Source organism: Chiloscyllium plagiosum, unplaced genomic scaffold, assembly GCF_037043375.1.
Source record: "Chiloscyllium plagiosum isolate Xiang-an unplaced genomic scaffold, Cpla_swu_hap1 HiC_scaffold_20, whole genome shotgun sequence".
NCBI lineage: Eukaryota > Metazoa > Chordata > Chondrichthyes > Orectolobiformes > Hemiscylliidae > Chiloscyllium > Chiloscyllium plagiosum.
In genome coordinates this window covers 44,377,158-44,390,781 of record NW_028270158.1, presented here as the reverse complement: position 1 = coordinate 44,390,781, position 13,624 = coordinate 44,377,158, and the positions used below count along the sequence as shown (strand labels likewise).

At 40.3% G+C, this 13,624-nt stretch overlaps 1 protein-coding gene across 1 annotated transcript in view; it reads right to left on the bottom strand.

Annotated features, from left to right (window-relative positions):
- Positions 1 to 382: 382 nt before the first annotated feature.
- daglb (diacylglycerol lipase, beta) overlaps positions 383 to 13,624 on the bottom strand; it is a 34,028-nt gene continuing 20,786 nt past the window's right edge. Inside the window, exons 9-15 of the mRNA XM_043711393.2 lie at positions 12,776 to 12,853; positions 11,432 to 11,512; positions 9,456 to 9,583; positions 4,864 to 4,932; positions 4,696 to 4,768; positions 2,808 to 3,061; positions 383 to 1,880 (exon numbers count right to left, since the gene is read on the bottom strand). Of these exons, the coding sequence (XP_043567328.1) occupies positions 1,688 to 1,880; positions 2,808 to 3,061; positions 4,696 to 4,768; positions 4,864 to 4,932; positions 9,456 to 9,583; positions 11,432 to 11,512; positions 12,776 to 12,853 (876 nt within the window). The 3' untranslated portion in view covers positions 383 to 1,687. The remainder of the gene's footprint in view (positions 1,881 to 2,807; positions 3,062 to 4,695; positions 4,769 to 4,863; positions 4,933 to 9,455; positions 9,584 to 11,431; positions 11,513 to 12,775; positions 12,854 to 13,624) is intronic.

The following is a 13,624-nucleotide window of genomic DNA, read 5'->3' as shown; positions in this document are numbered from 1 at the left end:
ATTTACAAAGATGATCTGATTGAATGGTAGAGTGGGCTTGATGGGCCAGATGGCCTACTTCTGGTTCTTATGTCAACTCTATCTATGCATCTCAATTTTATAGACACCTATCAAGTCTCCCCTTAGCCTCCAATGCTCAGAGAAAATGACCCAAGTTTTTCTAGCTTCTCCTTGTAGCTCACACTTTCTAATCCAGGCAGCATTGTGGTAAACCTCTTCTGCACCTTCTCTAAAGCCTCCACATCCTTCCTGTAATGCGGCGACTAGAACTGAATGTGATACTCTGCGAATGGCCTAACCAAAGTCTTATAAAGCTGCAACGTGACATCGCAATCAATGCATAGTCTGGTCTCCTGCAGGAACAAACAGAAATATCAAAACATACAAGGATGGAATATTTATTGGTAGGGTCACACAATTCGTGGGGAGGTGGATACTCAGAATTGAATTTAAGATCCTGGTTTACTATTTTTATCTCCCTCTGATCTTCTTCAGATATTTTGTTTTAAAAAAAACCCTTTCCGCAATTTTATAGTCTAGCAGACCAATGCGGAAGAAGTACTATCTATATTCAAACAACAACTTCCATTTGTTGGAAGTGTCTTTAATGTAGTAAAATATTCCAATGTTTCACAGGGTATTATCAAACCAGATTTAAAAATGGGCTTACATTCAGCTCAAACATGCCAGATTTCGTTTCTTTTATACACAAACCTTAAGAAAAAAAATCAACCTGATAGACTTGTTCTTGATGTAAATGCAGCTGCAAACAGAAATCCAAAGAGCAAAAAAATGCACACTGAAGCCAACTCTGCTGGTGAAATTAAATACAAATGGACCAAAACTATGTAGGATTAACTAATAAATTACACGTTTGACACAATAATCAGGAAATTTAATGCTGCAACCAGAAAGCTCATCTGGCATATCCTTGTACCTAGGGTAAACATACTTGTGCAGTGGGACAGGAGCTGTGGCCAGAGAACTTATAAGGCACTACCTTTTCAAATGCCCAGGCCATATCCCCATTAACATCGCATGGCTTCTGCAAAATCAATGTCAGATTAAAACTATGCTGCTATCTAAGAAAGGAACACGCAACTCCAGCTGCTCTGCTGGAACGAGTGTATTCATGCAGAATTACATGACTCAAACAAGTTTACATAAAATAAATAAAGTCCCTGACACCACAAAAAGGCAAGTGCACTACATATTTTAAAGTGGGAAACCAATGGGTCACTTAATAGAGTTCCTAAACCTCGAGCTCCTGGAATAATCCGAGAAGCTTCAAAGAAGAATGAGATTAAAGCGATGCCATGATTCTCACGAACTGATTGGAGTAGTCATCTTGTCGCAAGTAAATCTGTTCCTTCACCCTTCAGGCACCCGTTTATGTTTTCATACATTATATAAAAAAAAAAGAAATTGAAGAGGAAAAAATAAGTCTAGGTGGAAGTGGCATGGCCCCACACAGCGGGACAACAGCCCAGAAACTCAAAACCATCATTGTAACTGTTTGTAACATGGCCATCACAAACTTGGCCCAGTACAGCAGAGTCTCTGGCTCCTTTCTGGAAAGTCTAAAGCATGGTGCAAAACAGTGGTGGGTGAAATCACACCAAAAGGTTTAACAGACTCATTAAGCTCACAGCACCTGGAGCTTTGCACTAGATGCAGATAGCTCATTTCAACACGCCTCGCTTGGTGCAGCGTGTGACGTGGAGCAGAGGATGTAGGGTGCCTCTTGAGTCAGATCTTTGAGGACTTTGAATACAAGATCCGGCATGTGGTCAGTTATCATCTTGGGGCTGATCAGAATGTTGCTGAAGAATGATGCATCACACCACAACGCACAGTACTTTGCTTCAGAAAAGCAGAAACTAAAGAGGAGGGGAAAAAAAAGAGGAATTAGATCAAACTAGCTATGCAACCATTTATTCCAGCAGAAGGTTACCAATATCTGTAGCAGTAAGTTCTTTTTTAAAAAAGTTGCATTTATACTATTTATAACTTTACACCACCCAAAGCACTTTATGCCAATCAAATATATTTGAAGTGTAATTACTGAAGTTATGTAGGGAAATGCATAAACCAATTTGCATATAGCAAGCTCCTCCAAATAGCAATATCTTCAAACAGTTGGATTCCTCGTTTTACTAATTATGGTGGAAGCAAATGTTGCCAAGAATTGATCTTTGAATAATAGTTGTGGAGTCTTTCAATTCCACCTGAGAGGGTAAACAGAACCTTTATTTAATTTCTCGACTGAAAGGTGTAATCTCCAATAGTGCAGCAGTACCTCACTACCACACTGATGTCTGAACATTAAATTTGCAGGGAAAGAGCAGGGGGTGTATAATCGCTTTAAAAGAACAATGGGCTAAATGGCCTCTTTCTGTGCTGTGCCTAAGACTCCCAACTTCTAGAACAAGTCATGCAATTTCCTGATACTCTGGTGTGCACAGATTCAAAAGTGCCTTCAAATTTGGTGAAAGAGAAAGATCCAGAGAGTGGGATTAATTGAATAGCTCTTTGAAAACGAATCAATGAGTTAGTGACCTTCCGTTGTTTGCGATGCTATGCTTTAGACTAGCACCAGCTGTTTTTGACCTCCTTGTTAAAAGCTGCAAGGTTTGTAGTGCACATAAACTGATTGTCAGCAGTTCAATTCAGGCATTATATATTTTCATTTTCTCTGAACAAGCTTATCGTTCATAAATTCTTCTAGCAAAAAATCTCATCCAAACTCTACTACTTATACATGATGACTTTGAAAGAATATTTTTTAAATAGAATGCCATAATCACCTCCCTGTGCTGCATTTTTCCATAATGTAAATGATCTTCCCTGGAAGGAAAAGTTGAGGGCCTTGAAAAGGCGAACTCGTAGGTGATTCATCAGGGATGCTGCTGTAGGAACTGGATCGGTGCCCCATGAGATTCTGTTCTGCAAGAAGTGGCTCAGTCAGTCGCCTCTGTTGACTGTTGTCCAGGTCATTAGAGAAATTGTCTGGATCCCCTCCAAATATCTCATACCAACATCCACGCAGCAGAATTTGATACTGGACAGAGTACAAGACAATGGGTGATTAGATATACAGCACGTGTGGGAGACAATGGCACAGTGTTAATGTCTCACTGGACGAGTAATCCAGAATCCCAGGTTATTGTTCTGGGAATATGGGTTGAATTCCACCACAGCAGACAGTATCGTTTAAATTCAAAACAAAAATGGAATTAAAAAGCTAGACTATTGGCAACCACATCAACTATCATATAAACCCAGCTGGTTCACTAATGTCCTTTCGGAAAGGAAATCTGCCATCCTTACCTGGTCTGGGCTACATGCAACTCCAGACCCACAGCAATGTGGTTGATTCTCAACATCCCAAGATCACTAAATGCTGGTCTGGCCAGCAACACCCTCTCAGAATCATTGAATCCCTACAGTATGGAAGCAGGCCACTCAGCCAGAATCCACCTAACCCTCTGAGGGGCACACCACCCAGACCCATCCCCTTGTTATTCTGCATTTACCACAGCCAATCCACCTAACCTGCACATCTTTGGACTGTGGGAGAAAAAAGATACAGACGTGGCGATAATGTGCAAACTCTAGTTGTCAGAGAGTGAATCAAACCCAGGTCTCTGGTGCTGTGAGGCAATGTTAACCACTGAGCCACCAACTGGTGAATGAATGAAAAAAAGCAACAGCAGAGATTTCTCAAGTTGCTTCTTTCTGACACTCTGAAAGCTTTAAAATAGTCATGACCATTCAATGAGAACTGAAAGAGTTGCTGAGAGAGTATGGGCCTGTTCGCATGGGATATATAGCTGTCATAACTTGGTCAGAGGCCCATAACAGCAACTGCCTCAGAATTCACGACCCCAAAATTTCACTTTATAAATCCAGTTGAGGTCTTGGCCTGAGCTGGACACAGGCTCCATGATTAAATACTGATGTTTTAATGCAGCAAATTCACCTCCAGATTAGATCTTGAAAGGTTAAACTCTGAAGACAAATTGCATGGATTATGTTTAGACTCCCATGAGATAAAAGATTAAAGTGGTGATCATGATTAGATGATTTTGATACATTAGAAGAGGAGAAACCATTTCCCTTGGAGGGAAATCCAAAACTTAATTTCCTGCTGGATGAACTACTATCACATATTGAGGGATCCATGGTCCGCTCTTCCCTACTGGTGGGGACATCTTCTCGATGTCTGACTTATTGAACCCTTCCATCATTTAAAAGGTCTATTTCAGGTCACCTCACAGCCTTCTCCAGAGAAACAAAAATAATGGTCACAACCTGTTCAATCTTTCCTGTTAGATAGAACCTCTAATTCTAGGATTTATAACGATGATACTTTCTTACACATTTGCCAATAACCAGTTCCTTTTAATATGGAGACCACAACTGTGCATAGTACATCAGGAGTGGTCTAATCAGTGATTGATACAAGCTTACTCTGCATTTCAACTGCAGCCCTTAGAAATGAACATTAGTGCCCTGCTTGTTCCAAGATAGTAAAAGATAGTTTTACTGAATGTTCTACTGGATTTATTACGGAATATAATTGTTTTGCTTGGGGTCATGAAAATAAGGACGGCATTTCCCAAGAGGATAAAACTTTGTCAAACATACATCAGCATTTCCATTCAAACAGCACTGCAAAACAGTCTAAGTTACCTTAGGTCGATTACTTTGGGCAACTATTCTTAATATTCTTCTTTTCAGGTCTCCCATGTTGCAAAGGCTCAACCTGGAAATGTGAAGGTTCAAAACAATATAAATTAGCATGTAGCATTGACAAACAATTGGAGTAAAATTTTATGTGCAGTTCAAATATATACTGACCTTGGAATGAGATCCTTGCCCAGGACAACGGATATGATAAATTCTTTGCTATAATCTGCCAAAGGCTTACTTAAAAGAAAAAAATGAATTTTCTTCATTAGCATAGAGATACTACTACACGTTATTGTTAGATGGAAGACAACTGCATGTGGAAAGGAGGCCCTTGTTTAAAATGGGGCTCAATCTCAAGAAAAAACTATTTTGGATTAAATCAAGATGCAGTCATTAAACTAGCATAGTGAAGTAAAGAGTTACTTGTAGCAGAAATTGTACAGTCAGTTCTTCCATTTGCTGGATGCTACAGTGGTTAACATTACACATAGATAAGGCAAAGTCTGCCACAGAGTTCAAACTGTGCACACATGACAGATCCTGAGTATTACCGAAAGAAAATCACATTTTGTCAAAGCCCTTCATCTTGCATTTGTCAGGACAATTCAGAAGAACACTAACTCAAGGAGAAAACCAATATTTAGGACAGGGTGGTGCTGACTGAGAGTCCACTTCTTAACCAATCAGCATTATTCTCCATGGAAAAACCACTTAACAACCAGACTGAGGCGTAACATGTCTGTATTCAACCTGCCTATGGTTGCAAAATGTGCAACAATCTCTAACAATAGATTCTATTTGCTGGACAATCCTGAACGCAGGAGGAATTACACTGACAACCAATTTATGAAGGTCAGCCATGTGATGCACTCGTTGTACTGTACATACATATATTAATACACAGGGCCCTGTTTTTTTTTTTTTACAGACAGAAAGACACACATACCCAGTTCACCAGTTTCAATTGAACAAAATAGCCAACAGTCATTCACTGATTCACTTCTCAGGGCAATACCCTGACTAGAGTCAACCTGCCTGGTTTAACTAATAGATGTGTTCTCCATGGTAACACTTCTGCCATTGTCCACTTATCAGGCAATCAGCGCTGTCCTCTTAAATGTTGGTTTTCTCCTTGAATTGGTATTCTTGTCAATTGTCTTCATAATTGCAAGACAAAAAGCTTTGCCAAGATGGGTCTTTTTCAGTAAAACAGAAGTTTTGCATTACAAACAGCAAGTCCACTAAGTATCTCTTAATCGATAGAGAGTTCAACAAAAATATTAAGGTAGATAAGTCCCCACGACCTGTTGGGAACTATCAGAGGATACGGAGGGAGGCAAGAGAGGAGATTGCCCCCAAGTTGACAGAGATCTTTATATCCTCTTTAGTGACACGAGAGATCCCAGAAGTTCCTTTGTTGAAGACAGGCGACAGGGATAATCCAAGAAATTATAGACCAGTGAGCCTTACATCAGCTGTAGGGAAATTATTGGAAAATATTCTTAAGGACAGGATTTGCTTGCATTTGGAAAAGAATGGAACTTATTAGGGATAGTCAGCATGGCTTTGTGTAGGAGAGATCCTGACTCAGTCACTATCTGCTTTGTTGCCGCCCCTCTGAACCTTCTGCAGTTCTTTTGGTTCTCAATTATATTTTCCAAGAGAAGTTAGGAGGTATGGGATTCAGGGACATTTGGCTGTCTGGATACAGAATTGGCTGGCTGAAAGAAGACAGTGAGTGGTAATGGATGGAAAGTATTTCGCCTGGAGGTCGGTAACCAGTGGTGTCTTGCAGGGATCTGTTCTTGGGCCTCTGCTCTTTGTAATTTTTATAAATGACTTGGATGAAGAAGTGGAAGGGTGGGTTTGTAAGTTTGCCGATGACACAAAGGTCACTGGTGTTGTAGATAGTGTCGAGGGCTGTTGCAGGCTACAACATAACATTGACAGGATGCAGAGCTGGGCTGAGAAGTAGCAGATGGAGTTCAACCTGGATAAGTATTCATTTTGGAAGGTTAAATTTGAATGCAAGGTTAAAGACAGGATTCTTGCAGCGTGGAGGAACAGTGGGATCTTGGGGTCCACGTACAAAGATCCCTCAAAGTTGCCACCCAAATTGCTGGAGGATCTTTTCCGGAACATAATCCAATGTTTGCTCCTCTTTGCCCTTGATGCTACCACTGTTCTAGCCTACATTCGAGTAGTTTCAGACTCTAACTAAAACCACTCTTATAATGCTGTTAACTCCCTAATTTCCCTTCAGATTTTCTCCTCTACATCCTTCCCAATAGTTGGTGAGCAATTTAAATGCACCCCTTTTTTTTCCTTAACTCTAGCCAGATTTATTCTGTCCTTGAAACCTTTAGGATCCCCCCCTTTCTTCAGCACTGAAATGCTCTCCTTAACCAACGTCACCACACCCCCTTCTTTCCTGAAATACATCACCTACTTAGAATATTTAACACTCAATTCTGTGCTTCCTTGACCCAGGTCTTCTTTCACTACATTTGCCATGTGGAAATGTGATATTTTGTTTTTTATAATTCATTTATGGGACATGGACGTCACTGGCTGGCCAACATTTATTGCCTGTCCCTGACTGCCCTTGAGAAGGTTGTGATGAGCTGCCTTCTTGAATTGCTGCAGTCAACCTGCTGCAAGTTGACACCCAAGCCATTAGAGAGGGAATTCCAGGATTTTGACACAGCGACAGCGAAGGAACAGCGACATATTTCCAGGGTGGTGAGTGACTTGGAGGGGAATTTTAAGGTGGTGGTGTTCCCATGTGTCTGCTGCCCTCATTCTTCTGGATGGTCTTAGGTTTGGAAGGTATTGTCTGAGGATCTTTGGTTAACTTCTGCACTGCATCTTGTAAATAGTACACTGCTGCTACTGAGCGCCAGTAGTGGAGGGAATGGTTGCATATGGATGAAGGGGCAATCAAGCTGGCTGCTTTGTCCTCTCCAACCAGTGGAGAGTTTGCCCTGATATCTATTGATTCCAGTTTTGCTAGGGCTCCTTGATGTCGAGTGCAGCTTTGATGCCATGGACTGTCACTACCTCACTTCTGGAATTCTGCTCTTTTGTTCACGTTTGAACAAAGGCTGTGATGAGGTCAGGAGCTAAATAGCCCTACTGGAAACAAAACTGGACATCACTGAGCAGGTGCTGCTTGAGAGCACTGTTGATGGCACCTCCCATCACTTTACTGATGATCGAGAGTACACTGACGTGGCAGTAATTAGATTGATTGGATTTGTCCTGCTTGTGTACAGGAAGTACTTGGGCAATTTTCCACATTATCAGGTAGATACCCAGTGTTGTAACTGTACTGGAACAGCTTAGCTAGGAAGCAACAGGTTCTGGAGCACAAGTCTTCAGTACTGTTGGCAGAATGTTGTCAGGGCCCATAGCCTTTGCTGAATTCAGTGCCTCCAGACATTTCTTGACATCACGTGTAGTGAACAGAATTGGCTAAAGACTGATATCTGTAATGCTGGGGACCACTGGATGATATAGAGATGGATCATTCACTCAGCACTTCTGGCTGAAGGTTACTGTGAAAGCTTCAGCCTTATCCTATGACTCTACATTCTTATTTACTGTAGATTGTGCATTCACATACATGGCTAATAATGTGAACCATTACTTTTTACCATTCTTCCATTTCACCTTTCTATGCTCTATGCCAGTGTTAACCATCTCTCAAAGTATTTTGTGCACCCATTCGTTCCTGGTTCCCACACCTCTGCTTAGTTAGTTTAAAATTTTTCTACTAGCCCTAGCAAAACATTATGCAAAGAACTCAGTCCCTGCTCTGTTCAGGTGCAAATTTTTCCACAAAGCTAGTTCCAGGAATCTAAAGTTGCATCTTTCCAGCCATACATTCTGCCTGATCCTTTATCTCTTGCACGTAGACTGCGAGTGATCTGGAGACTACTTAATTTGAGATTCTGCTTGCAAATTGTCTACCTAGCTCCCTAAATTCTGATTGCAAGACCATATCCTCCTCCTGATCTAACTCAATGGTACTAACGTGGACCACTATTTTTAGTTGTTTTCCAGAATGTCCTGCCACTACTCTGGGACATCCTTGACTTGGCAAGGAACACAACATATCATCCTTTTCTGCAGCCACAGAGACACTAGTCTGTTCCCTTGCTAACAAACTCCCTATCGCAATAGCTCCTCCTATCATCTCCCTCCCCGCCTGTGCGGCTGGCTCTGATAGCAATCCTGTGAGAAACCGGTTGTTTTATATTGTATTGGCCAGCCTCTTCAAACAGTGGTCCAGATCGCAACTCACTGTTCTCATCAGTCTATTCCATTCATCAAACTTCTCTCAGTATTTTTAAAAGTTTAACTATTTTTCTAATCAACTTGTTCAGAGGCGTTATTACACACCTTTGAAGCAGGTGGGATTGAACCAGGGTCTCCCAGTCCCAGGGTAAGGGCACTACCACTGTACAAGAAACTCTCTCAGTTTAACATTTCTACCTGAAAAAAAAATCTGATGATTCACAGGGCATTCAAGTTTAAATCCTGCTGTCAGAGTGAAAACAATGGGATGGTTAGTGAGAATGCACTCAATTACAGGTACTGTACCACAAATAAACAAGGATTCCCCTCAAATAAAAACATAATAATCAAATACTAGAAAAGACCAAACTCTATTTTACAAATAACAATTTAGTGATCATATCTTAAAAAATCCCCTTTTCACAAAAAAAAAGTCCATGCAGTTATTTAACAGCTCTCACCTTAGCAGACCTCCTGGAGGAGAAAATGCATAGCAACGAAGCTCTGGGAAGGATTTGTGAAGCATTATAGCAAGGATCGAGGCTGCTCCTGCCCCCAGGCTATGGCCAGTTATAACCAACTTGTATTCCTACAGGGGGGAAAGAGACAGGCTTATTCCAACAGCACATGATCATTTTAAGCAACTGAAAGCAAGCAGTTCTATAGTTGGCAATTGAGAGAACACATTCAATTTTCTTCCTTAGCCTAACACCCAAGCTGGAAAAGTGAGCTGCAAAGAGTTCTAATCCTCTTAACACTGTTCCAACTGTGCCTGACCATACCACTTAAGTGGGTAAAAACAAGGGCTGCAGATGCTGGAAACCAGAGCCTAGATTATAGTGGCGCTGGCAAAGCACAGCAGGTCAGGCAGCATCTGAGGAGCAGGAAAATCGACGTTTCAGGCAAAAGCCCTTCATCAGGAATAGAGTCATTTAAGTGGCCCCTATGCCAATTAAGTGTACAATCCATTCGTGGTGATCAGCAGAACTCAATACGGTCATCAGGTGTTCAGCAGGGTCACACTCAGGAGGGGAAGCTGGTCTTTTCCAATACGGCCCTGACTGACACAGATCGAGTAGTTTGGGACATATCAGGGACTGGCGCTGGGTTCTTACTGGCCTGTATGGCTCAGTTTCTCATGGCTATAAGCAGCCATGAACTGCTCCCGTGTCAGACTACAGCCTACGATATACCGCACAGGAAAACTATTGTTCAGTTTGTATCATTGGTTGTTCTACACTGATCGCATGACTATGGTAAAGACATATAGAAAGCACAAAGATAATTCTTATCCTTTAGACTTCAGACATGACCTTTAGAATGATCAAGATTGATGTCATAAACAAAACCTTCAGTGCAGCAAAATACAAAAGCAAGAGGAGTCACTGATGGGAGCACAAGCTTCCAGGAAGTTCTCTGTTACAGTAACTAGTCAAACACTTATATAAAAGCAATTACAGAAACAAAGCTCTAACATCTAATGCTATAATTTCTGTGGCAAACTACTAGGAATACAGAGGTTTCAGTTATAACGGACTAGGCATGTTGGGTTGTTCTGTCTGGAACAAGATAGACTAAGAGATTTACGTTAGGTGTTCAAAATCTTGGTGATTCTATAAGTTTTGCTTTATTTCTTCAGACTCGACTACCAAGAGATTTGGTAATGAGAAAGGTCAAATTTAAGATAAGGAGCAACAGAACTGATGGGAATGAGATTTTTTTTTGTTATATTCAATGAGTTGTGATCTGGTATGTGCCACCTCAAGGAGGTTGAAAGTACATTTAACAGTAACTTTCAAAAGGGATTTGAATTATTAAATTGAAAAATAAAATTTGCAGAACTACACAGGAAGGAAAAGGGGGGTGGGACTAATCAGAAAACACTAAGTGTTGGCACATTAATACTGTGTCCAATAGTCCCCCATACCACATGACTCCAGAACAGTAAGAAGAATAAGCATTGTAAGGCAATTAAATTATCAGAGTAACCTAGTATCTAAAGCAAAATCCGTAATCTGTTTTAAACAGACACCTACAAGGTTGGTGCTTAACTGCTGTAAAAAGAATGATATGATGAGCATTCACACAGAATCAACAGGATTACTCACTGTTTGGACTACTGTTTCAGTATGTTACCTGGTTACGGTCTCTAAAGATCATTGCACATGTGCGAGGGCAGACAGAACAATTTAATGAATATTGAATCAGGAGAAACATTTATAATATAAAGAATTTACTGTAACATAAGAGTAATGAATCGTCCTAAGATAATTATATTTCAACAATTTTCACTTTGATTTCCTCAGATCATTCACAGCTAAAAATCTCAACAAGAAAACTGCAGCTGCTCCTGCACAACTCCCATTGAACATTTAGGTTTTTTTCAAAACATAGATCATACAGGACAAATATTCAAAATTAATATTTATAAACTCACCGGCACAACCAAGAAAGCTTGGTTTAAAATCCCATCATCAATTAGTTTCTTGTAAATGTAACGTGCAGCTTGGATAATGCCCTTGGAAGAAGTGGTTTAAATGGTTAGTTAATGACCAGAAGGAGCAGCACTCCAAAAACTAGTGCTTCCAAATAAACCCGTTGGACTATAACCTGGTGTTGTGTGATTTTTAACTTAGTTAAAAACCGTTTTACACGATTTACAGTACAGCTTGAGGGGTCATTTGACATCTGCAAAGGTTCAGAGTAGGTAGCTTTGCAAGGTGCAGTTTTTCGCTTGGGACTCACATGCACACTGCAGTTATCTTGAATGGGTAGGGGTTCTCATTAAGTGAAGGATTAGCTTAAAACAGTCATGAGGCTCCCTTCACACCAAATGATTGGTGGAGGCAACAGAGTGTGAGCAGAACAACTCCTGTGCTTCCCCTAACATGGTTAAAGAGTCTGACACAGTCTAGGAGGCTCTCACACAAAGAGCAAATCATCTAGTGGAACATACTGTCACAAACAGTATCTCCCAACAAGGCAAATTCGAAGGCTCTTGATTAAGAAGATGAGAAATAAATCAGTAGTCTTTTTTAAAATTATTCATTCACAGGATGAAGGTGTCGCTGGCGAGGTCAGCATTTATTGTCCATCCCTAAGTGCCCAGGGCAGTTAGAGTCAACTACATTGCTGTGGGTCTGGAGTCATATGTAGACCAGATTAGTTAAGGATGGCATTTCCTGCCCTAAAGAAATTAGTGGACAGATATTTCCAACAATTAACAACAAATTCACTGTCGTCATTACTCTTGATTCTAGATTTTCTTTGAATTAAAATTCCATCATCTGCCATGTACTAATAGCCCAGTGATAATACCACTAGGCCATCATGTCTGAAGTCAAAGAACCATAGGTTGAGCTGTCAAAGGTTGAACACCACAGCTAGGAATCAATTATACATAGGCAGAGCTTGGTTCACAAAATTCAAGTGTATATAAAGGATAGGGCAGAAACATTAAACTAAATTGTTAGCTCGGCCCACCGCACAGTTGTATAAATGGCGTCTTTCTGGACTATATGTTCTATCACACTAGGCTCTGATTTAGAATTTCAGATTAATATTTAGCCAGTCAATAAGGACACATATATACTTTAATTTCAGCTCTGATGCCAATCTGAAATTCAAGCTAAAAGGGCATGAGATGTCAACTCTGTTTCATAACCACATTTGAGGTTGAAATGTAAATGCTGAAATTAAGTGTGTCTCAGTTTTCATGTGGTCCTTCACCCTGGTAATTTTATGTACTTACAAACTTTAAGAGGAGGAATTCAACACTTACCTTATGTGCTAAAGATTCTCCTGTCACGCAATCTACATTCAACGTCTCACGATCTGCACTCAAATCCGTCAAAGCATCCTGCAGGTTAATTAATAGATAGACACATGAAAGGAAGACAGGAATCACTGGATGGAAAAAGATGAAGGTTTATTGAGGTCAAGTACTATCAACTTGGCACCCACGTGGTTCAATGACAAAGGAAAATATTTTAACCTACTTTTTATTAAAGCTCATGATAATTATTGTCATTTAGAAATTTGGATCCTAAAACGTTGACAGAAATAAAGCACAGTTTTACTATCAATGAAATTTCTATATGGTGTATGTTAAGAAGGACACAGTTTTAGTTTCAGTTTTGAGCTGAGTCAGGTACTGGAGTTTCTGAAAACGTGTGTACATGCATCTAAATAAGGCTTAAAAAATCCTGGAACTGAATAGTTCAGTGCTTTAGAAAACAAAGGCTTGACGAGAGAAACAAAAAGTTGTTGCCAAGCAGTAAGGAAACCAGTTATTTCAGAAAGACAGAACCATCCAAAAGATTTCTTTCAGTGAGCATGCAGGCTTCTGCTTGACAGAACAGATCAGCAGCAAAGGTGCTATTAGCTAATCAGCCTCCAAAACCATTACAGCAGGAGAAAAGTCCCAAGTGATCTATGTCAGAACTAAAAAAATTGCAGAAACAGAAGGCTGTGGAAGAGGGGATTACATGAACTGTACTAACAAGTTAGGTTAAATGTTCTCATGAAGAAATGCAAACTAAAAAAAAGTGAATGCAGAAGTTTTCTGGAAAGAAACCAAAAGTGTGCAAACTGAATAAGGAATTATAAATGGAAATAAGAAGATCCTTCA